The sequence below is a fragment of the Perca fluviatilis genome, chromosome 11, assembly GCF_010015445.1.
Source record: "Perca fluviatilis chromosome 11, GENO_Pfluv_1.0, whole genome shotgun sequence".
Taxonomy (NCBI): domain Eukaryota; kingdom Metazoa; phylum Chordata; class Actinopteri; order Perciformes; family Percidae; genus Perca; species Perca fluviatilis.
The window spans coordinates 27657436-27683379 of record NC_053122.1 but is presented as its reverse complement, the minus strand read 5'-3'; the positions used below and the strand labels follow the sequence as shown (position 1 = coordinate 27683379).

At 42.6% G+C, this 25944-nt stretch overlaps 1 protein-coding gene across 1 annotated transcript in view; it reads left to right on the top strand.

Annotated features, from left to right (window-relative positions):
• The first annotated feature begins 8025 nt into the window (after nucleotides 1-8025).
• LOC120568986 (ephrin type-A receptor 4-like) overlaps nucleotides 8026-25944 on the top strand; it is a 32028-nt gene continuing 14109 nt past the window's right edge. Inside the window, exons 1-6 of the mRNA XM_039816765.1 lie at nucleotides 8026-8210; nucleotides 8948-9015; nucleotides 11563-11760; nucleotides 12292-12409; nucleotides 12780-13133; nucleotides 25155-25310. Of these exons, the coding sequence (XP_039672699.1) occupies nucleotides 8054-8210; nucleotides 8948-9015; nucleotides 11563-11760; nucleotides 12292-12409; nucleotides 12780-13133; nucleotides 25155-25310 (1051 nt within the window). The 5' untranslated portion in view covers nucleotides 8026-8053. The remainder of the gene's footprint in view (nucleotides 8211-8947; nucleotides 9016-11562; nucleotides 11761-12291; nucleotides 12410-12779; nucleotides 13134-25154; nucleotides 25311-25944) is intronic.

Genomic DNA, 25944 nt, shown 5'->3' with positions numbered 1-25944 from the left:
AGCATTTGGGAACTGAGGACACTAATTGTTGAAGCTTTGCAGGTGGAATTCTTTCCCATTCTTGCTTAATGTACGACTTCAGTTGCTCAACAGTCCGGGGTCTCTGTTGTCGTATTTTGCGCTTCATAATGCACCACACATTTTCACTGGCAGACAGGTCCGGACTGCAGGCAGGCCAGTCTAGTACCCGCACTCTTGTTTTGCTGAAATAAGCAGGGACGTCTCTGAAAAAGACTTTGATTGGATGGCAGAATACAGTACAGGCCAAAAGTTTGGACACACCTTCTCATTCAATGTGTTTCTTTATTTTCATGACTATTTACATTGTAGATTCTCACTGAAGGCATCAAAACTATGAATGAACACGTATGGAATTATGTACTTAACAAAAAAGTGTGAAATAACTGAAAACATGTCTTATATTTTAGATTCCTCAAAGTAGCCACCCTTTGCTTTTTTTGATAACTCTGCAAACCCTTGGTGTTCTCTCAATGAGCTTCATGAGCTAGTCACTTTTTTCACTTCACAGGTGTGCTTTGTCAGGGTTAATTAGTGGAATTTTTTCCCTTATTAATAAAAAAGCAAACTTTAAAGAATCTAAAATATAAAACATGTTTTCAGTTATTTCACATAATTCCATATGTGTTCATTCATAGTTTTGATGCCTTCAGTGAGAATCTACAATGTAAATAGTCATGAAAAAAAAGAAGGAAACTGAATGAGAAGGTGTGTCCAAACTTTTGGCCTGTACTGTATGTTGCTCCAAAACCTGTACGTTCCCTCAGCATTAATGGTACCTTCACAGATGTGCAAGTTACCCATGCCATAGGCAGTAACACACCCCCATACCATCACAAATGCTGGCTTTTGGACTTTGCGCTGATAACAATCTGGATGGTCCTCTTCCTCTTTGGCTTACGCTTTGCATGGTAGAGTTTTAACTTGCACTTGTAGATGTAGCGACGAACTGTGTTAACTGACAATGGTTTTTCCGTAGCGTTCCTGAGCCCACGTGGTAATAATGATGTCGTTTTGTTATGCAGTGCCGCCTGAGGGATCGAAGGTCACAGGCATTCAATGTTGGTTTTTGGCCTTGCCTCTAACGTGCAGAGATTTCTCCAGATTCTCTGAATCTTTTGATGATATTATGGACTTGCAATTGTACACTGAGAAACGTTCTTAAACTGTTGGACTATTTGCTCACGCAGTTGTTTACAATGCACTTCCGCATTGGCTTCACTTTTCAGGCCCGGAAGCTTTCGTCCATTATTTTTACAGTCTGGTTGCAGCCTAGACAACGCCTTGTCTGATCTAGTAAGTCTAAATTAGTTTTAACTGCTCTGGGCATTGTCATTGCGTGACAGTTTGAGGGATCATGACGCATTATGTTCTCGTTATGACTTGCCCAACTTGCACCCTCCTTGAAATCTCCTCTGTCATCCCACTTGACACTCAGGCCCACACATCTCAATTTAGCACATCACACAAACTAATGCCACGTTTGATGGTGTCCAACAGCAGTTTGTGCTACCTTCACCCATAGGGGGGCAGTGTTGGTGTGGGCCACTGATCGACGTCAAGCAAGACATAATAAACGGATGTGAAGTGAATGTCCCAAGCAACCTGAAATGGCAAAACAACAGTTGGGACTGCTAGTCATATGTGAAATGAAAATCAGGCTTTTTATTTCTCAAACTGATTTCAGCGCTGCTATACACTAATGTCACTCAGCAACAGAGAAGCAGTACATGTAATAGTGCAAAAGTGTAAACATTCTCCCCCACGGCGAATATTATCCAAGCACAACTCAGGTCACAAGTTCAGGGACAGTTTTATCGTGGCTTTTAATCCATCTTCTTTCTGTGTGTTTGGGCTTTATGTCTGTGTGACCTGTTGCGACTACTGATACAGGGAGAGGTAACCTGATAAACTGGACAATCGTCTGGTCGCCTAATCCCTGCTAATCCTCCGTAAAACACAGCCTCTTATCCTCATCTTGTCTTTCCTCAATGAAAGATACAGAAACAAACACAGACACGCACTTTCACTGTGAGGTTACAGCCCTACTTCAAATGATTATTCCCATTATTGATTCAGTGATTCATTCATTGTTTAAGTTTGGGTTTTGATCATACGATTTTATATGAGTCAATCACAGAAAATAAATTATAAATAATATATGATAATATAATTGAAATTGAATATTTCTTGGACTGTTGTGTAAACAAGCAAAACATATGCTATTTGAAAATGTGGCCTCGAAAAAGAATTGGCAGATTAACCAATGATGAAAATAATCATTAGTTTCAGCCTTAAATCATTCAGTAGAAAGAATGTCTAAAAACAATTCCTACCTGAAAAATGCACATCAGGAATAATAAATGATCAAATAGATTTTTTCTTGCAGATGCAATTTACAATGACTTCAAAAAGACGAAAGCAGTAAGCCATTACATCTGAGAAGCCATCTCCAGAGAATATACAGTATATAATACATTAAAGGAAATATCATGGACATAATCATGAACACCATGCACTCTTGATCTCTACACTAACTACCTCACATCTGAATGTACAAACATATTGACATTCAACACTACCATCTGTATTATTCATACTAGTAACCTGTTTTTGGCATTATTTGGATCACACCTTATCTTATCAAGTTTTTTTTTAATACATTTTGCACCTACTGTTATGTTATCTTAGTCTTAGTCGTATCTGCATGCTTCCAACTGTTTTGCAACTGCTGCACAGCGATTTCCCTTGGAATTTATCTTATCTTATCTTAGAATGTTTATTATTTTAACTTCAAAATTACACTTTGGAAAGTGTAACAAGCTATACACAACCATGAAAAAGTATCAACTTGAATGGCTAACGTGTTAGCAAACTGTTGCCTTTTACACGTCCGGCAGACACGGAGCCTCATTAGCATTCATTCACAGCGCTCACTAGAGCTGAGGGGAACTGCAGAGTCGGGTGATAATTCTTTGTTGGTCCGTCACTATGAGCGGCTCACATCAGACGTTATTTTGTTAATATACAAATGTTGAGTAGTGCAGCTTTAACAGTTAACATATCTTAGCAAAATATTGTCCCGTTTGCTTGTTTCAGCACTACTTCCCAAAAAAAACTCCTTGAATCCACTTTTCAAGCTTTGTCTCGTCTCGACAGAAGAAGCTGCTGCTTCATGACCAAAGGCCAACATGCATTCTAATGACATTTTTCTTATTATGCTGTTATTTTGGCGATTGCAAAATTTTGGCCGGGCATTTGCTTGAGGGCCGGTGTGAAACAGACTCTTTCTCCTCCTGGGCCCCTCTCCCTCTTTTCGGACTCATACTGGTCGGACGGAGGGCAAGAAGAGAGGGGAGGGTTAGAGGAGGGAGGGTGAGGGTAAAGAGAGGGGGTCACTATTGAGTTGTCCACCCACACAAGGCCCCCCTCTGGTCACCTGCGTGGGCTTGGGCCAAAAGAAAGGCGTGGATGCGCGCACACACATGGGCGCACACAAAAGAGAGAGAGAAAAAAAAAAAAACGACAGCTTTCTAACCCCAAATGTTAAATGCGGCAAAGGAGCTTGGAATAAAAAGTGTTTTAAATTAGCAGGAAACTTCCTCAAACCAACAGAAAAGGGCATTGTCATTAAAAGCACCTCACAACAGAGGAGAGTTTAGGCAGCAAAGAAAAAAAAAAAACTCTCAAAGCACTTACGTACTTGGCTGTGGCATGATCTTCAAAAAAATGCCTAGTTTATCATAATTAGCATTGTTCCAGACTGTCAAACCCTTGAGGCACGGAAAACAATGCACTCTTCAATATTTTATTGAGGAGTTATGGTAAATGACTTGATAATTATGTGAGCCGGGCAGATTCTGTCCTCACCGTCTCCTCCTACATCCCATCTGCCCTGTGTGTCCAGAGTGTGGGTGACTGAAGTAGCTGCGGGGTAGATGAGGAATTATTGTGGAAAATGATAAGAAAACTTGTGATGTAACAGTCTGAGTTGCACTTCTGCTGTTCAAACATCCAGGGCCTCCAAAAGAATGAGTAGTAGAAGACGAATAGAGGGGAAAATATAGACTTAAAGGACCTCTGTGACATTAGGAAGCGCCCAGAGGTTTTTTTTCAGTCTGGCAGAACTAACTCTTGGCCAGGGAGACTCCGGAGGATACAGTGAGCCAGAAGAGGTGAGGAGAACAGAGGGGAAGAGTGTCGGGTGGTAGAAAGAGAAGTATTTTTAGGGTGGTCTGTTATCTGCGGAGATGAGGGCGTGCGGTATCACAGCCGGGTCACATCGCTGAGGGGGGAAACAGCGCGGGCTTCTCCGCCGAGACGGCAGATAAGGAGGAACAGAACAATGAGATATCGCTCTGTCTCTCAAACACACACTTGCACGTCCACAGAGGCACACACGCACTCTCAGAGAATCTCGTAACCACATCCACAGGAAAGACACGCTGCAGCTTCACTCTCACACATCCTCTCACAGATACTTGGAAACCCTCAGACATGTTAAAAGATCACGGGGCCTCAGAGCTCTTCTGACTGACAGACAAAACCAACATTATCGTAGAATCTCTTCACTCTTCACTGTTTATCTCTGTTTTTCTTGTGCGCGCTCTCTCTCGCTCCCTCCTTTTATCTCTCCTGTATAGTAGCCATCTGAAGATGTAAATGCCAGCAGAACAGATGGATGGAGAGAACATCTCATCACTCTATGTTCACACATAAAAACGCTGCACAAAACACACTCTACATGCACACACACACACACACACACACACACACGCACGCACGCACGCACGCACGCACACACACACACACACACACACACATATATACGCTTTGGAGCAAGATGCTGATGGAGATTTCTTCAATCATGAAAGTGAGAGCATGATGCAATCCACACACACACACACACACTTTTGGTGTTTTGGTGTTTTTGAAAAAACCTTCTGTTCGCTTCTTCCTTTGTTTACACTGAACACACGCGTGCATAAACACAGACGCACATCCGCTCGCACACACACACACACATGAATTGAGTAATTCGCCAGACTAGCAGCTGTTATGGAGAGAACCCTAACCCGGGTATAAGGAACACTTCTGACATGCTAATGATCCGATGAGTTCAAGCTCACACGCTTACACCGCACATATTTCGAAAATTGGACCATTATCTGTCATATAACCCAGAGAATATCAGTCTCGCGGTATGAATATGAAATGCTTTTAGCTCCCAGTACGATGTAAGCGCTCTGTATAGGACTGCAAGTCAAATGAAACCCAAACTCGCTCCAGGAATATCTTAGTGAGGCTTTGAGGGAAGATCCTTTTTCAACACCCAACAACCCCCCCACACACACACACACACACACACACACACACCACCCACCCAATCAAATCCTCACTGGCAATGCGCTGCTCCTCGTCTCTCTTCTCTGCTTCTTTTGTTCATCTCTCTCAGCCACCCACACACCTACAGTCCCTCTGGCTTTTCTCTTAACACTCTCGCACACACGCCGGCATTTACATTTGGCTTCTTCCTATGTACTTTGCTTTATTTGTTTCCGCTCTTTCCATTCTCCTCATCACTATTAGACACTATTAGATACTGTACGTGTGTGAATGCATGTTCACATGTGCCAATATACAAACGAAAACAGACATAGGACCTATATTTAGTGCTTTACAATACAGATGTGTGGGCAGCAGCCATCTGGGGCCCTAAATGGAACAAAAAGTGTGTGAGTTTGTGTGCGTAAATGTGTGTTTGTGTGGTTTAGGGCGAAGGGCCAAACTTAAAAGTAAGGGTTCGAGGGCTGGGGGCCCGTTGTGTAAAACCCCCTCCAGAGAGTTGGGAATCTCAAGGGAGAGTGGGAAAAACATCCCGACGGTCATCAATCAAAACTTCGGTGACACAAATGACCAGAAACAAGAGAGCGTTCTCCATCCATGTCACTGTGTCACCTCCGCCCCCACAGCCATGTCCCACCCACCTGCGCCGCTGCCCCATAGGCCCTCGCCGCACGCCGCCCGATGCGATTGGCCCGTCTGTCCGAGCGAAATCTTGAACCCCCTCTTGGCTAATTGGGTCTTTGTGATTGCGCAGTCTGTCGTGGCGCTGGGGGAGAATGAAACGTGAAAACGGTATTATGGTGGATGGGGGAAGAGTGGCAGGTCGAAGCGGGCAGATCGTATTTGGCGTCTCAAAGCGCCAGATGCTCTTCCTGGGTCCATTATGACGCCTTACAGGGGATCGAGATGGTTTCGGCGTAGCAACTGTGAAGACACAAAGCGAGATGGAGACCGGCCGAGATGGAGACTCACACAAGCACATACATGCAAATGCAGGCGCGCACGCGCGCACACACACACACACAACACACACACAAACATGCACTCACATATAATTCCCTATTCAAAACACTCAACTTCCTGTGCTCTGTGTTGGTCGATTTCAACAAAGGCTATCAGCGCTTACCTTTGCACACGTTAAACAAGGACTAGACAAAGAGGTACACATCTCTGTTTCACCTTTTGTGGTTGGAATATATAAGAGGGGAAACCCCACTGGATCAATAGAAATTAAAGTATCTACTTCTTCCCGCTGTGTCTCCGTCGAGAGTAATTGTTCACCAGAGCCTTTGATGGAGGGAGAGTGTAGGAGGACGGGTCATGAGCCTGCTCTTTGTCTGTGCCACCAGGCTTCTACACCAGGCCGTAGTCCTCTGCCTTTTTGTTTATAACAAAACACCTTTTTTTTATTAAAGAATGAATCGTCTTGCACAGTAATTTGCACTATTACTTTTTGCACTTTACATCTCACTCCATGTGTACTTGTCTTGATATTATGTCTCATTCAGATATTTGTATTTTTGTATATTATGTTGACATGTGCCTATATGTCTATTGCCGTCTCTATTGTACAGTATGTGTCTATATTACTATTTGTCTATGTTTACTGCTACATGTCTATTTGTTGAATGTATGTTCCTTGCGTATGGAAGTATACTTGGCCAATGAATTTGATTCTGATTCTGATTCTGATTCTGATTCTATTATTTCTTTATTATGTCCATACTTGTGTGGGTTAATAGATTTATTTTTAAATAATGCAAATTGTAGTGGACAGATGGTGGGAGAGTGATTGAAGCTCCTTCATCCTCATGTTATTAGACCTAAAATATCCAACAGCCTACCTGCTATGAAAGCTCCTTTCTCCTCCTTTCTCCATCAAGCATCAACAGGTGGCGCTGCAGTCACACTCTTCACTGTTGTTCATGCATCCTCAGGACAAAGAGCTTCCAACAACTTCAGTTGTCATGAAGGCAGCCAAACCCCGAGGAGCTCATCAGCCCTTTATCAGAACAACCGTGACACATTCATGTTTTGGGAGTCATATGACAGGCTGATTTTTGTATTTTTTCTTTTTTTAAAGGTGATGATATGAGGTTTATGACCCCGTGCCTGTTGCATGGCACCTTTCAGGGTTATCAATGCTAAATATCACTTTTGACGCGCGACACCGACTATATAAAGGAGTTGTGCATTTGTTAACCGTATCCTCTGTTATTTACCTTAGATAACTGATTTCAGGCAATAGAAAAAAAATGAGTGGGGTCCTTACTGTCCCTACCTGCGGTTGTTCAGGAGATCACGAAGTGTGTCCAAGGAAAAAATGTCACCATTATTTCATTCAAGTTATTACAGTCAGTTAATAAGCAGGAAAGTGTGCTATTACCTTTCAGGGTCCCTTTTAATTATCTAGAGCCTACAAATAAATCTACCGAATCATATGCACAATTTCTTAAAAAAAAAAAAAAAATCCATTCGACTTATTCGAGAAAAATAGACTTTAGAAATGATACAGTGACGCAGATATGGACCACATAGCTGTATGTCATTTGGCTCATCGTCGTTTGAATTACCATTAAGGGAAGCATCTGAGTGTAAGAGACCGCCCCATGTATCCGCTGCTGCTGCTGCTGCTGCATCCAACTCGCTTTCACACTTGGGTTCATTCACACACACTTTTCCCACCGGGATGGAGCCGCTTCAGCCAGCGCGCAGAGCCAGCGGGGAACACACACGCTTTCACACGGCACACATGGCTATACACTTATGGCGAATATGTTCTACCTTCATCTGGATATTAACACTAGTTTCGAGTTCGAGGACGAGGATTTATCCACCCAACGAAGGTGAGTAAGGAGGGAATCGTCTCTGAGCGTGCAGTGTGTGTGTGTATGTGCGTGTGTGCGTGTGTGTGTGTGTGTGTGCGCATTCGGCTCCTGCCCCGTGCGCGTCCTAGGATGGTAACGAGGAGCAGGACGAATATGAAACTTGAACAGCCGTAAAGTTGTGATTTTCGGAAAAATTTCCCAGTTGTTATTTCTTCTGGTTATTTCGCGGAGTTGTGCCTCCAAGGAGTTCAGCTTCATGTTCTGTCTTTCTACTGCGCTGTCACGAAAATCTTTGGTTTATTGGATGTTTCCACATGATATGGTCACTGTAGCGCACACTGTAGTGTAGGCTACAGTTTAGTGTGTACTTCCCTTTTATTTATTAACAGTAACCCTTGAAACTCATACTTGGTTATTGTGTTCTTTATGCATAAATAAGAGTTGATGCTGTTCAATAAATACCCTATAGTAGCATTTCAAATTATGTACACTATTTATCTGACATCATGCAATGAAAAGGATAATTATTTAATTATTACAAGTAGTTATAAAATATAGCAAATCAGGTGAGGTAGACTTCCTGCTAATTCCATATTGGCCGCCAGCTTAGTATGCCTTTATTTAGTGGTGATCTTGTGGTGCAAAAATGTATAACTTATTTCTTACGGCTAAATATATATATATATTTTTTTTTTCATTAAGCACTGTAGGCTGTTTGTCCTTATACCTTCTGCATGTGTGCGTGTGCATTTTAGTGACCCTGCTGGATACCAGGACAGTGCCAGGAGAGCTGAAATGGGCAGCCAGCCCTTCAGAGGGAGGGGTGAGTGGGAGCTTTTTTTTTTTTTTTTTTACAGATACACTGTTTACAACCTGTTCTCTCTTTGGAAAACACACACACTCTATCTCTCACTCACACACACACACACACACACACACACACACACACACACACACACACACACACACACACACACACACACACACACACACACTTGTACACACTTGGTATGGGAACTGTAAATAATCATCCCACAGATTTTGAAATGGTTTGAAGTGCTAATATGAGATTTCTGGCGTCGTGTTTGGCACATGAAAAGGCATAAACCAGCTTGGTAGTGGGTGTCATTTTTTAGGGATTTTTACTACCATGCAGTTGCCAGAATGAATCCTGCAAATGTCTATTTTGTATGGCATCCTCTCATCTTTTTGTACTTTTTGTTGTGGGGACACTGTGATCTGCCATCTATATGTCCTTCCTCTTACTCTCTTACTCGTCTCTCCTTCTCTCTCTCTCTCTCTCTCTCTCTCTCTCTCTCTCTCTCTCTCTCTCGTTCTCTCTCTCTCTCTTGCTCAGTGTCACTCTCACCTCTTTGTTGGTTTAAGAGTTATTATTGGTGAACTTGACTCTTATTTCTTCAGTAACCATGCTTTCATTCTCTCACATGCTGCTTGATTGGCAGGGTCCTGGTCTGCACGCACTGAGCTTTTGATTACAGCCCCCGACCCCCCAACCCCCCAACTTCAGCATCCCTCAGCCACACACACACACACCATCTCTGTATAGTTGGGGCAAAGCTTTTTTCCCTCTGACAGCTGTGATTTTTGTCTGCTGACAAAGACTCCAAAAGAAGGAGGCATCATACCCCATGACAGCTTTTTTTTGTATTTACAGCTCTCTTCCTCAATACACGCATACCCTACAAAGACACACACATATGAACACACAAAGACGTGACCATGTGCTCTCGCTCATGCGTACACGCTCTTATGTTCACATACTGGTAGGAGTGCACAGCTACGGACTAAAGAGCTGGACCGGTGCTGGATTTTTGAAGGCCGGTACCGATTTCGATATTCGAGAAAAAAAGAAATCTGATAATGATACTATTAGCCAAGGTTTTTTTCAACTTTGAACTTTATTGCACAGAATGACAGTATGACAGTAAATGCTCAACAGTAAACCTCACTGGATATAAAAAAATAAAATCCCCCAAAAAATACATAAATACCAAAAACATAAATAATGAAGTTGAATTAAGAAAAGTTTAGGCCAAATGTTCATGAAAATGAAGCCTATGGAACATTTACAGTTTCTGCCAACACATACGTCAATCAATATATCTGTAATATCGGCCTATAAGATCAGTCCTGATGACATATCGATTCAATTAGACACCCCTCCCCCCCACACCACCACCACCACCAACACACATTGTGATATTCTCTGGCTCTCCCTCTCTTTTTCTTTCCTTCGACACGGCGCATTTAGTGTGTATACAGATCTCACTAGAGCAGATTATTATTCAGTGGCAATAAAAAGCCAATTTGGAGTTGGGAGGCTCAGCGGTCGTTCGAAGGGTCACAGTACAAGGCAAATAGTTGGCTCTATTGAGATGGATGGTGCGGTGAAGGTTGAGCCGGCTTCACTTGTATGGAAAAGTGTGTGTAAAAACCTTGGAGTCGCAACAAATCTGACCCACCGACCACTGCAGAATATTAATGCAAGAATGAATGTTTTCAAATGGCAGACGAGGATGCGCCCCAGCATCTGAAATGTGTATATTTTTCTAGATTTGTGGTTAAAGTGGTTAAAAAACCCAGATACATTGTCCACAGGGAGCGCGTTTTTCTGGTCATTACTTCTGTAAGAGTATTTCTGCTGTAAAGCTTGTGTCTACTAGGGCTAAAAGATTAGAGTTTAGCTAAGTTTAGAGTTAAACTTTCGGTGTCAGTTCATGCCAGTGCAGCATGAAAATCAACTTTCTGAGGCTTGCTGTAATCGTCACAATAAACATTTAGCAATGTTTATGTTTGTCAAAATTGCATCATCATTTGCAGCTTCCACCAGAGGCTGTTTTTGTAGCCTTCTTAGGTTTGAAACCACTTACATGTTCTTGTTGGTCCATTCAAGTACTGTGACAACTGAAACTTGAGAGTCAGCAACCTTTTAAATACAACACGCTTCCCCATTCACAACATCTGGGTATATTGTTTGTCTCCCAGGTTTCATTTCCTGACAACATTACTTATAAGCATTGCGACTTGGTAGATACTTATTCAAATGTGTTCAAGTTTACTGAATAAGAAAAAAATTGGACCTGCTTCTAACTGCGTAATGATCACTTTGATGGAGCATCTGCTTTAATGAAGTTTCTCCAAATTGATTTTCATACTGTTGGCATGCATTGCAGTGGACGCCTTGAAAGCAGAAAATCAATCTAAATGTTTTTGGTACATGTTGTAAAGCGCTGGCCGGTCATGTTAAGTAAACACAGTTTGTCGTTAAGGAGCAGTCATTGAAACCCTGTGTAATCTGTGGACGTGCTCACAGGCGTAGTAATACAACTGCATGTGTGTTTGTTTGCAGTGGGAAGAAGTGAGTATAATGGATGAGAAGAACATCCCCATCAGAACATACCAGGTGTGCAACGTCTTAGAACCCAATCAAAACAACTGGTTGAGGACGGACTGGATCCCTCGGTCCGGCGCTCAGAGGGTCTACGTTGAAGTCAAGTTCACCCTGAGAGACTGTAATAGCCTGCCAGGAGTCACCGGCACCTGCAAGGTACAAGAAAACATGAGTTGTCTATGATGTCTGTGATGTCTATGGTTTGGGCACAGTAGAAATTTTAAAAAGAAACTAGGAGACAACAAGGCTTTCCAACATGTTAACTTCTGTGCTAATTAGTTAATGGACAGGCCACTGCTATTGGAGTTTTATTACATATCACAGCTAATCAGAATCAGAATAGGTTTTATTGCCACAATGAGTACACTTATGTGGAATTTGCTTTGGTGAAAGGTGCAAACAAACAAATAATATGAAATAAACAATAAATACAGGAAAGCAAATATATACATACAAAGTAACTGAATGGGTTGAGTGCAAAGTTTGCAAAGAATATGCAATGGGCAGATGTAGAGTCCAGGAGGTTAGTGCAAGTGTAGGGATGGGGGGGGGTTAAGAGTCAGTGCTGCTGGTTATTCAAGCACAACTCCCCCCCCCCCCCTTGACTCAATATCATATTAAGAGAAAAGATGAGCGCCGATGATGATAAATAGACGCCTCTTTTTTTCTGTCCCTTTTGTCCTGTAGGAGACATTCAATCTGTACTACCACGAGTCTAACGAAGACCGAGAGAGCTACATCAAAGAGAGCAGCTTCATTAAGGTGGACACTGTGGCAGCAGACGAGAGCTTCACCCAGGTAACACCGACCAACTGAGTCAGACTTTGAGTTCTTTATCTTCCCTCCACTCACTTTAATTTGCTCTTATCCTGAAAATGAAAAACCCCTGCGGCACTTTACTGCTTTTTTTTATTTGTTTTACAAGCACTTTTATCTTCGATGTCCATTCTGCCATCACAGAAATGCTGGCTGGGTGCTTTTGCCTAGTCCTGACAAAAAATTTTTTTCACATTGTAGGCATTACAGCTTATTTTACCTTTTTTTTTTTAAAAAATGATATTTTAATGGAGAGGAAGAAAGGGAAAAAAAAAAAAAAGAAAGGGGTTTTTTTTTAAAAGAGGGGGTTTTTAAAAGAGGGGGGCATTTTTTTTTTTTTTTTTTTTTTTTTTTTTTTTTTGGGGGGGGTTGTTGGGGTGTAAACCAACAACCAGAGTGCGAGAATGTAAAGGTCACGACCCGGAAGGGTTTCTACCTGGCCTTTCAGGATGTCGGCGCCTGCATCGCTCTGGTTTCCGTCAGAGTTTTCTTCAAAACCTGCCCGCTCACCATCCGTAACCTGGCAACGTTTCCAGACACTGTTACCGGGGCCGATACGTCTTCGTTAGTGGAGGTCAGGGGGTCTTGTGTCAACCAATCAGAAGAAAGAGAGGAGCCTAAAATGTACTGTGGTGCTGATGGAGAGTGGTTAGTTCCTATTGGTGGATGTCTCTGCAACCCAGGATATCAAGAGAAGGGTGGCACATGTAAAGGTAAGTGGAGCTGCGCGCAACACAGCTGCTCTACCAAAATGTGTTGTTTGTTTTTGCAATGGTCCGACTGATCAGTTTTAGGACCTCCGCTCCCCTTGTGTTGCCTCCTCTTTGTCCCACGGGCCAGTGAGTAACAATCATTAGTGCTCAAGGTAACACGCTATTCGCTAACAATGGAAAACAGTGAGATTTGGTTTGTATAGTAATTAACACCTGCTTGATTATTCTGTGGATTATTTTAATTATTTCCAAGAGTTATATTTAGAATTGTTGTTGTCTTAAAGGGGATACTCAGATGATTAGATGATTTAACCATGCAGCATGTTCTACAACACTTAATCAGTGTGGATGTTTTTGCCACTTTTCACAAAATGATAGCTGATGAGTTTTATCAGAACTGACTTTTGGAAAAATGTAGATTGGAGATAGGTTGGCAACAGAATATTAAGTTACACATTGCAATCCATTTAAGTTGCAGTACAAATTACACTTTTTTTTAATTGGCTTAAAGTAGCTATGTATTTTTGGAATAGTCAAACATATTTGACAGGAATTGGCATTGGGTTTTTTGATGGCACAACAAACAAACTCAGACTTCTTAAAGGAATAATTTAACATGTTGAGAAATATACTTATTTCATGCCAAGACTTAGATGAGAAGATTGATGCTGCTGTCATATCTGTCCATTCAACATGAACTTGGAGCCAGGATATGGTAACTTATCTTAGCTTAGCACAAAGATTGGAAACAGGGGGAAATAGCTAGACTGGTTCTGTCCAAAGGAAACAAAATCTACCACCTTGAAACTCACTAATGGACATGTTATATCTTATGATCACTGTCCTGGTTGCCTGGCAACTTCACAGTGAAAACAAGAGTCTAGAAAGTGATCCTGATAAAGAAATAGTCCAACTGCCAGAAAACCAAAACAATTTTTCACTTAGTTTACTTTTTATGGATTGAACAAAAAAGTGTGTTTACTAGTGAGCTTTAGGGTGCAGGTAACATCTGTGTTGTTTTTCAGACAACGGCAGCTACAGACAAACTTTTACACCGTTTAGCTGTCAGCATTTTAACCGTGTTTAATCCAGCTGCTAGCTAATGTTAAGCTAACTTTACCTGCTGCTAAGTGTAGTGTTAACTAGCGTCACATGCGGCGATGTTTCGGTTGCCTCTAACGTCCGTTTCGGAGCATCAGAGAGAATTTTAAGTGGCATTAAAGTGGCACCGAAATCCGCTTTGCTATTCGGTCCGGTAGATAACGGTCATTAAGGCACCAGTGCCGTATTAGCACCGGGTCTCGGTACCCAACCCTAGTAACAGCTGAATATTCTATCTCATGATGAAAAAGTAGAGACGATTGCAGACGAAAATGAAGAGAGATTTTATCTTAGTTTTTATTTTATGCAAAACATTTTAGTCTGGTCTTTTTCGTCAACAATAATGCATGTTAATTTAGTCTTAGTCAGCGTTTTTGGACATTGGTGCGCTCGTCACCGTCTCGTCTTAGTCATGGAAAAAAGATTGTTGATGAACATATTTAGTCTCGTCTCGTCTGATGAAATTAACACTAACGGTAGGGTTCCACACCGAAACATCAAATTTCGCTCGGACGTGGTTGCGAAAAACAACACACAAGACAGCAACAGAACACCGGCTGCTAGGCAGCGTAGCAGAGAGGTTGAAGCTAGGTAGCATAGTCCGAACATGCTAGCGGTTGACCTGTTGGCTAGCTGAAAAATGTTGTGTTTAAACTAACATCTACAATGGTCTATTTGGCGGTGTATTTGGCCTGTTTAAGTTCGTGTGACATATAAACAACAATCCGTGTTGATACAAGCGTCAATGTTCGCCAACAAAAACATTTAATCAAACAAATGCACAAGTAGCCTTGCTGCCTGGCTAGGCTTTACAATGAAATCCAATGTCCGAACATGCTAACGATTGGCCCGTCGGCTAGCTGAAAAGTTTGAGTGTTTAAACTAACATATACAGTGGTCTAGTTAGTGGTATATGTGCCCAGACTAAGTTTGTGTGTGATATAAATCACAATTTGTGTTGATACAAGTACCAATGTTCGTGTAGAAACATTTTAATCACATACAAATTTTCATGATACAGCTCTGATAACCATCTTGGTCAGACTTTTTTTGTAACTCCCGCCTCCAAATACAGCGAAATTTCGCTGTGTGGAATTACCACCGTAAGGCAGGTTAGCTCCCGGTTTCCAGTCTAAGCTAATTGGCTTCTGACTGCAGCCTCATTTCCAACAGACAGACATGAGAATGGTATTGATCTTCTCATCTAAGCCAAGAAAGGATATAAGAGCATTTCTCAACATTACTTTAAAATATTTACCTGTACTGGTGGTAGGAGATACCAGTAACAATCGTTAAAATTTTTATTATACAGTATATACACCATGTCATACAACGTCAATATCCTCAATTGAATCAGTTTATCTGATATCCTTTAATAAATCCAAGATGTAAGAGATGTAAGAGTCTAGAAAGTGATCCTGATAAAGAAATAGTCCAACTGCCAGAAAACCAAAACAATTTTTCACTTAGTTTACTTTTATGGATTGAACAAAAAGTGTGTTTACTAGTGAGCTTTAGGGTGCAGGTAACATCTGTGTTGTTTTTCAGACAACGGCAGCTACAGACAAACTTTTACACCGTTTAGCTGTCAGCATTTTAACCGTGTTTAATCCAGCTGCTAGCTAATGTTAAGCTAACTTTACCTGCTGCTAAGTGTAGTGTTAACTAGCGTCACATGCGGCGATGTTTCGGTTGCCTCTAACGTCCGTTTCGGAGCATCAGAGAGAATTTTAAGTGGCATTAAAGTGGCACCGAAATCCGCTTTGCTATTCGGTCCGGTAGATAACGGTCATTAAGGCACCAGTGCCGTATTAGCACCGGGTCTCGGTACCCAACCCTAGTAACAGCTGAATATTCTATCTCATGATGAAAAAGTAGAGACGATTGCAGACGAAAATGAAGAGAGATTTTATCTTAGTTTTTATTTTATGCAAAACATTTTAGTCTGGTCTTTTTTCGTCAACAATAATGCATGTTAATTTAGTCTTAGTCAGCGTTTTTGGACATTGGTGCAGTCTCGTCACCGTCTCGTCTTAGTCATGGAAAAAAAGATTGTTGATGAACATATTTAGTCTCGTCTCGTCTGATGAAATTAACACTAACGGTAGGGTTCCACACACCGAAACATCAAATTTCGCCTCGGGGGGCGTGGTTGCGAAAACAACACACAAGACAGCAACAGAACACCGGCTGCTAGGCAGCTAGCAGAGAGGGTTGAAGCTAGGTAGCATAGTCCGAACATGCTAGCGGTTGACCTGTTGGCTAGCTGAAAAATGTTGTGTTTAAACTAACATCTACAATGGTCTATTTGGCGGTGTATTTGGCCTGTTTAAGTTCGTGTGACATATAAACAACAATCCGTGTTGATACAAGCGTCAATGTTCGCCAACAAAAACATTTAATCAAACAAATGCACAAGTAGCCTTGCTGCCTGGCTAGGCTTTACAATGAAATCCAATGTCCGAACATGCTAACGATTGGCCCGTCGGCTAGCTGAAAAGTTTGAGTGTTTAAACTAACATATACAGTGGTCTAGTTAGTGGTATATGTGCCCAGACTAAGTTTGTGTGTGATATAAATCACAATTTGTGTTGATACAAGTACCAATGTTCGTGTAGAAACATTTTAATCACATACAAATTTTCATGATACAGCTCTGATAACCATCTTGGTCAGACTTTTTTTGTAACTCCCGCCTCCAAATACAGCGAAATTTCGCTGTGTGGAACCTTACCGTAAGGCAGGTTAGCTCCCCGGTTTCCAGTCTAAGCTAATTGGCTTCTGACTGCAGCCTCATTTCCAACAGACAGACATGAGAATGGTATTGATCTTCTCATCTAAGCCAAGAAAGGATATAAGAGCATTTCTCAACATTACTTTAAAATATTTACCTGTACTGGTCGTAGGAGATACCAGTAACAATCGTAAAATTTTTATTATACAGTATATACACCATGTCATACAACGTCAATATCCTCAATTGAATCAGTTTATCTGATATCCTTTAATAAATCCAAGATGTAAGAGATGTAAGTCCTGCTATTGAGTATCAGTAGAAGTTCTTGGGTCTCAGTGTGAGGTGTGCTGACATAACAGCCATCTGGACTAAAATGTCTTTCTATCACTTACAAATCTGGTCTGAACTTCACGGTAACAAATGTTCACACCTTTCACCAACATACATGTGGCGTGCATGACGTGTAATGTTTGGAAGTGACTTGTTGTGATAGTGAAGACGACTAAATGTGCGTGTTTGTGTGAGAAAGCGGGGCGAACGGGGCACATCAGACTTGGTGGAGACACTTTTGCAACATCGCTTCACTCCCCCTATTCAGTCTCATACTCAACAGACACACATGTTCGCTCACACGCACACACACACACACACATACGCAGATGCACAGAGACCAATAGAGACAAGGGAGAGCGACTCACTGATCTGCTCCCTCAGTTTTATTTATGAAGCCTATCCCAGCAGGCTAATTGTATAACAAACAGACCCATAATTCAAAGAGAAAAGGAGAGACGCTGAGAGAGAGAAAGGCGAAGAGATGGACATAAAGAGAGCAATGCAGTGAGTGCCAGTTGGCGTTAAAGAGGGGTGACTTTTTCTTCTTTGCAATAAGAAGAGCAGTAGCCAAAATTCTCTGTGTGACAAACGTTCCCTAAAACCTTCAACCCGCTTGCCCCGTTTGTTCTATCTGAAAAGAGGAGGAGGTTTGCGGGGTGGTCCCTGAAGCCTGAAAGATGTTCCTCCTCAACTAGATTTAGGAGAGACCCTTGACTTTGTTAAACCTCCAGCAGATGTGAAGTGCCATCTATCTATCTGGTCTCCACTGCCATCTCCCCACTCTCACTGGCTGTCAGGTTGTTGGCAGGGCTCAGCTGCCTCAGTGGAAATCCATCAAAGTCTGGATGAATACCCGAATGCTGCTCGGCGAAAACTCTGACCCTGCAGTATTGGATAGACGCCTTTAGACTTCTTCCATTTTAAGTTTGAAATTTGCAGAGAGAAAGCGAGGAGCGGGGAGGGCAGAGCGGGATGGAGGAAAAATAGCTTGGACAGGTGGGTTCATACTGAACAATGCAGAAGGACATTTTTTTTATTTATTCTCACTTTATGCAACACTTGTGCGAAATGGGCTTACTTGCCTTCTTGCAGAGAGTGAGATTTAAACATTGAGGAAGCTTGCAGACTGAGACTTGTGTTTCTTCACTTTGTATTAAACAAACAAGATATAACATGTTTATTAATGAGTCTTTGGGGAGAGCAGAGCCAGGCTAGCTGTTTCCCCCTGTTTCCAGTCTTTATGCTGAGCCAAGCTAACCTTCTCCTGGCTTCCCATTTAACGGACAGATATGAGCAAATACGTGTATTTTACCAAAATGTCAAACTATTCCTTTAGTTTCATCCAGGGAATACCTCAAATTATAGCAAAAAAAAGTGCACCTTTTTGGTGATAAACCATGCAATTTTGTAATAGAAGCTCATAGAAATTGCTAATTCAGCCTTTGCATGTTTGTTTGCTATTAATGTCTGCCTATAATATAGGACTATCTATCTAACTAAGATATATGATATATCCCTTCTGTTGACTTCGGGTCAAATTGACCCGAAAATATGGGACGTAGAAATAAGCGCTGAAAATGTGTAGAAGAAAAAATTTAACAATTTAAAACATTGGAAAAAAGCCCAAACAAACTGTGAAAGAAAGGCGTCAAAAACGCTGGGAAAAAAAGGTTTTTTTTCAAGGTTGACGTGAAGACAACACAAGGCCCTATATATCGTATATCTTAGGGATATAGCTTTTTATTTACAGCTACATTTCCTGGTGCAAAAAGCACATTTTGCTTCTGTGTAGATATTTTTACTCGCTGCATTTAGCATTCCCAAAAACTCCTGTTGAATTGAACTGAACTCAGACAAGAGTAGACTTAGCTAAAGCGGTGAAATGTGAAAAGTTCATTTTCACTGTTGACACAGAGTAATGAGGATGGAGAGGATGAGATGAGAAGCTCTGGAGAGGAAGAAGGGATTAGAAGTTGAATGGGGCGAGAGGGGGATTGAAAGAAGGCCACTGACAGCAGAAGGCATCAATACAGGGCCGCCCCTCCCCCCGCTGGGGGTCCGTCATCGGGTGCAAAGGGGACGGGTAGAGAAACACAAGAGAGGGGGAACTCCCCCTCTTTTCTAAACCCGTGGTTAAGACCGCGGTCGTGACTGAGCCTGATGAAGATGTCAAAAACTCTGACTGACAGCCACACACACACACACACACACACACACACACATAGACACACACGGACACTACAGAGAGTTCAGCTACGGAGTGCTAGGGTCATGACCGAGGTAGATGAAGACGTCAAAAGTTTGACAGCTGCAATCCGTCAGGGAGGATCGGAAATGAGGGAGGAGAGACAAGAGGAGAGAAACAACAGAGAATTTGAAATGTGAACGGCCGGAGAGGCGGAATGAAAGAGGAGCCTTTGGCTTTTTGTTTAACTGTCTCTACACTGGCCTCCTTTTTCTGTTGTCTGATTCTGCTTACTGCCTGGCAGAGTTTGACTGTTTCTGTGTGTGTGTGTGTGTGTGTGTGTGTGTGTTCCTGTGTTTCCCTGGGTCCAGAGAGATTTCATGGTTGTGCTTCTTTCCAACGCACCTGCAGTGTCTCGTCAACAGCAGAAAGCGTTTGGAACGAGAATGATGAAAAGAGGGAGAAGAGAGAGGCAGAGAGAAAGACAGCCACACTCGAAGAGAAGAAGGATGACAGAAAGAAAGATTGAGCAGATGAGAGAAAGAGTGCCTAATCGCTGTATTCAGTCCCTCTAATTATTCCATCCCATTTCTGGACTCTGGACATGTTGGATTGCTCTACATGCGTGCGTGCGTGTAAGTGCGTGTGCGCACGTGCGTGCATGCGCATGTGTGTACTGTATCTCTGATTTCCTCCCGAACAAAGCCCTCTCTCCCATATACGCACAGTTTGGAGGACTGCCCAGGAATGCCTAGAGAAGAGTGTGGTGCTACAAACAGAGAGGGAGTTGGCGCGTGTGTGCACGAGCGTTTGTGCGTAAGTGCACGTACGGCAGGTGACAAAGCAGGCAAAGGAATGGCACAAGTGATTTTCTAAAGCAAGCCAAACCCAGGTGGGGGGAATGGTTTGCATTCCACCGTCACAATCAGTGTGTGTGTGTGTGTGTGTGTGTGTGTGTGTGCGTGTGTGTGTGTCTGCATGCTATTGTCTCCTTCTCCCAGGTTGTTCTTAATGTAGAGGAGGTTTGCCAGCTCCACCAGACCGTCTGTAGCTCTCTGGCATCGGAACAAGCCCCGCTCTCCCTCTCTGTCTCTCTGTCTCGCTCTCATTATCCCTCCTTTCTCTTCTCTAACTCTTCTCCCTGATCCACGGTCAGGGCTGGGGGGGTGCTGCTGCTGCTGGTGGCGGGGGGCGGTGATCTGCGTGTGATGGGGAGGTGGGGGGTATTGTTGTAGAGCCCTTTTCACATGCTAATTTTCGCACTGTTGGCTTTGGGCAAGCACACACACACACACACACACACACACAAATTCACGCACATTTCTCTTCAAACCACCAGTTTTTGTGAGTATTTGAATTTAGACAAACTTAAAGCTGTGGCCTTCCACTGAGCACATTCTTAAGGTTTTAAATGCAGAGCTGGTGCCCATGTAAGATATGAGATGAATTTGATACCAAGCTGTGTAGGAATGTCTCCAGATGTCTCCAGTGTTTCTGGGGAGCGGGCTGGTCCTTTCAGTGAAGACATACAGTAAGGAAAAGATAAGAAGCAGGTCTTATCTCCAGCATTTTCTGTGGGTTTTAATTAACGGGGCATGACCCCTGTGATTAATAGTGTCCCTCCTACTCGCGTGACAGTCTATCAATTCGTCTATCAATCCGTCCATCCATCCGTCACTCTGTCCCTCCCTCCATCCATCACAGAGGCAGGTGTCACACTGGAGCGGTTGGGGGTACTTCCTCCATCTACACCCCTCTGCTGTGCAGGAACCAGGGATGATGACAGATAACACGGGGTCAAGGAGAATACACGTCACACACACACACACACACACACACACACACACACGCACACACACACATACCGATACAGTGTGCCGACAAGACTCTTAGTTGGATTTCCAGTGAGCCTCATTTGCATTTTAGGTAGCATATGAATGCATATGCAAATGACGACAATGCTGATAGTAATCAAAGGGCACCTTCCCCTCCGCTTCTCTCCTTTCTCTTCATTTGCTCTTTTTTTTCCCTTTTCACCTCTTTATCTCATGCTCCTTGTCGGTCTATTTATCTCTCTGTCTCTCTCCCAGTAAACCTTCCCTCCATCCTTCACACTTTCTCATACTTGTCTGTAGCAGACAAGAAGCTGATTGCAGTCTATGTGCTCTGCTGCTAACGGGCAAAATGTGAACACGTTAATAGACGTGCGCACATATCTATCCCTATCCCCTTATCTTATCAGCGGGTGCGTATGTTTGTGTCCAAATCCCTCCCAGTTTATTGGTTGAGCTCGGGCTCCGCACCCGGCCCTCGGTAGCGTAGGGTTAATGTCGGGTTAATGACAGCCTCATGAGCTCTTATTCCAGGTCAGCTGCGCTCACCCCCCCTGTCGAAACCAGCACTAAAAAGGACACAAAAGGCTACAGACAACAGAGAGAATAGAGACATGAGAGGGCGCTGAAGGAAGTTTATGGCTTCAAAATGCTTGCTCCTTTCTTTCTCTTCCTCCTTCAGTCTGTCGTCTGTGTTGGAGACGGATAGAGGATTGGGTGGGACAGAGACAAAGGCAATGTGCTCCCCCCTCTGGCAGAGTCTTGTTTAGCCCTATAATCAACCCTTAAGTCCTTTGCAGGTCAAATACTTCTCTCTGTCTTTCTCCCTTTAATTCCCTCCCTTTCTCATCCATGGCTCACTTACCCACACTGACTACGTTTACATGGACATAATATTCCGTTTTTTTGCCCTTATTCTGAAAAAGACGATTATTCGACTATAAGCTGTTTTCATGGCTATTGAAAGTGAATATTCCACTAATATTCCTGTTTACACGTAGCTGTGCAAAATAGGATTTTTTTCAAAGCTTTCCACCGGTGGCGGACTTGTTGGACCGTGCGAACACAGCCTCCCTCTTTCAGACAGCGGTAAAATCCCTGATTGAGATGCATATTCCAAATATATACACAGTACACATGTCCAAAGAATGCCTCTAAAACCCGAATAATACCGGCATATCTCACACGTCTTAATCGGAAAATGCTAAATTCGGAAAAAGGCCTTATTCGGAATATCCAAATGAATGCGCTGTTTACACCACCTGTATCAGATTCAGAATATTGTCATATTCTATTTTATTGGACTATTGGTGTGCATGTACTGTAAACATAGGCTTACTCATTGATGATTAAAAACAAAGGAATGTGCACAACAGCAGGACAGTGTTCCTATTGTATTTTATCTTGCATATGATGATATCAGCTGACACATTATGATGAGTCAACCCCCAGATGAAAGCCAGCCTTATCAGCTGTAAATGTTTATGAATTTACAGGTTTTAGACTTGGCGCACGTGTTTCTCGTGCAGCCTCGTTTGAATTGGTATCGACATCGAGCCATAAATGCCGCAACTCGCCTCAAATCTTTCTCGAAGGTTTGACACGTGGAGAGGGGTATATGCAGAGATACAGCAGGAGTGAGGGAATTATCAGAGACATAAAGACAGATAAGTAGAGGTCGAGGAGGAAGTGCGCAGGGAGCCAATGAGGGAGGTGGTGAAAAATGTGAAATGGAGGGCAAATGAGTGTGTGAAAGAGCAAATCCATGGTGGCTCACGCAGATGGGGCAGGATGGTCGGTGTGAGTAGATTACAGAGGAGACTTCCTCCCTCTCATCTACTGATGAGAGTGTCATAAAGCACTCTGACACACTCGAACACACACACACACACACACACACACACACACACACACACACACACACATCATTCCCACATTCCTATCAACTCCCCCTGGGATGTCTCCATCTCCCTTGGAAATGTGAAAGGGATGGAAGAAAAGGGGAGAACGGGGAAAGATGGTGTGATTGAGAAAGAAGAGTGAATAGGGTGTGATGATGAAAAAGGTGTTGAAAAAAAATGATTGCAGAGGAAACAAATGAAGGATTTCCTTCTGAAATTAAAGAGAGAGAGAGAGAGAGAGAGAGAGAGAGAGAGAGAGAGAGAGAGAGAGAGAGAGAGAGGAAAAAATGGCTCGAACCAGCCACGCTTTGCCATCTCTTTTGCTTCGCCAGTGGATGTCAAGCGGTATAATTAGGCACTCATTTATTGTATTGTTGCTCTGTCAATGCGTGAATTCCTTGGTATACAGGGAGAAGATTTCTCTCCCCCCACTCCCTCTCTGTCTCTCTCTTACCCTCTCTCTTTCTCTGTTTCTCCTCTTTCATATATTTAAATGTCAGTTATATTTGTGTTGGCGTTGGAGTTTTGATGTATTCAGTTCTAGTGTTTCTGGTTTCTGTGTGTGTGAGTGGGAGCTGATCGGTAAGTGTTCTTTTAGGTATTTCTCATTAAAATCAAAGACCAAAGAAATCATAGTGCCCCTTCCCCTCATGCTACATCTGTTTTGCGCTAGATTTTTCTTTACACTTGTTAGTGTTCGGATTGAAATGCAGCCCATGTGTTGATTAACGTGTTGTCTGGGCTGCCTAAGCTGTGAATATGGAAGACAACACAGACTGTAGGGGTCAGGGGTCAGCTGAAGTGCCATCAGGATGGACTTTTAAGCTGTAGTGCACGACTATTTCATTTGCATGTCCGACCGTTACATTCAAGCCATCGCTAAATGAGTTGATACAAAGCTAATTAAGCCTATCAGCTCCACAAAACTCTCTCTGTATTTCTCAGTATGGCTATGTTTACAAAACGATGCAGTCCGGCGACATTCGCACGCAACAGCTCGAGTGATGCGTTTTATGTCACCTCTGAGAAAGGACAACAGCAGCGTTCAGATACAGATAATATAATAACCTCTTCACCAAAGGCTAGCGTCATGTGGATGGACCGACAGCGTTGTTGTCATTACTTAGAAGTCCTCATGGGGGGGCGTGACAGAAACCATGCACTATAGCTTTAATTACTGTAAACTGACTAAACGTGGATGTTTTAAAGGAGTCCTGTGTGTTTCTCCCCAACACATATCTGCAAAGCCAATGTTTTGAATATTTTGAATAGTTTTTGATTAACTTGATATTTTATCAGTGGACCAAATGTGGGATTGTGTACATCAGGGCTGCAACTCATGATTTATTTTCATTTTTTGAATAATCCGCAGATTATTTTCCTGATTAATTGATTAACCGTTTGTTGTAGAAAAAGCAGCAAATGTCCCATGTTGACATTATTTAAATTGCTTATTTTGTCCAACAGTCCTACACCCAAAGACACTGAGTTTACTTTAGGTAACCACACAATATGGACTTTTTTACGGGCTGTAACTACTGAATTTATTTGGCATTTTAATTAAATAATTTAATTATTTAAATTGTTGCCCATTTAGTTTCTGGTGATCAATCAACTAATCACGTCAGCTTTGACTAACATACCTATATGTTCATCTATAATAGCTGAGCATGAAATACAAGTAAAACTGGAAGCTGCTCTTTTAAACACTGCTCCATAGCACCACTAGTGGGAAGAAAAACAAACACAGGGTACATTTAAATAAGTACTGTGTTCTGTTCAAGGTAACATCTTGTTACTTCATTTTGCAAGTACTTTTTAGTGTCTCTCCTAAAGTCTGTGCCAAAGTGACCTGTTGTTATTGACATTTTCTGATGTCGTGTACGTGGCTAAGCGTTGTTATCAAATCTGTCTTTCTCTGTCCCTCTGCAGCCTGTTCTGTTGGTTTTTACAAGACCAAGTCTTCAGATGCAGGATGTTCCAAGTGTCCTCCACATAGCCACTCGCTCAGAGACGGGGCGACTGTCTGTGACTGCCACTCTGGATTCTTCCGCGCTGACAGTGACCCTCCCTCTATGGCCTGCACCCGTAAGAACACACACAAACACACACACACGCGCACACACACACACACACACACACACACACACACACACTAGTAATACGCACACTATAGATAAGTGAAAACACAGACAATACGTGCAAAAAAAGCACACTCATTGTCTCCCAACCTCTCTATCTCTACCAAACAGAGGGAGACACAAACTTGTCTGAATGCCACCCCTGTTTCGTGATCCCATTACTTATGACTAAGCCACCATCTACATCCTGTCTGGTAGTGATAAGTAAAGACATTGAGAAGTGAATAAATGTCCTCTCTCTCTCTCTCTCTCTCTCTCTCTCTATTTCTCTCTCTCTCTCTCTCTCTCTCTCTATCTCTCTCTCTCTCATGCTCTCTCTGTCTCTCTCTCCAAGTCTCTGAGTAGGTCCTGTGCGACAGACTTGGAGACCTTGGTCTGTGTGTCATAAACTTAATTATGCCTATATACAGCACATGGTTTTCTTGGCCTGGGAAAAATGAAAACACACACACACACACACACACACACACACACACAGAGAGATGCACGTACTCTGTCTTTCAGACACACAACACACAAAAAAGAAATACCACAGAAGAAAACATCCAACCCATCAAAAACTTCTCTGAACAGTATGGTTT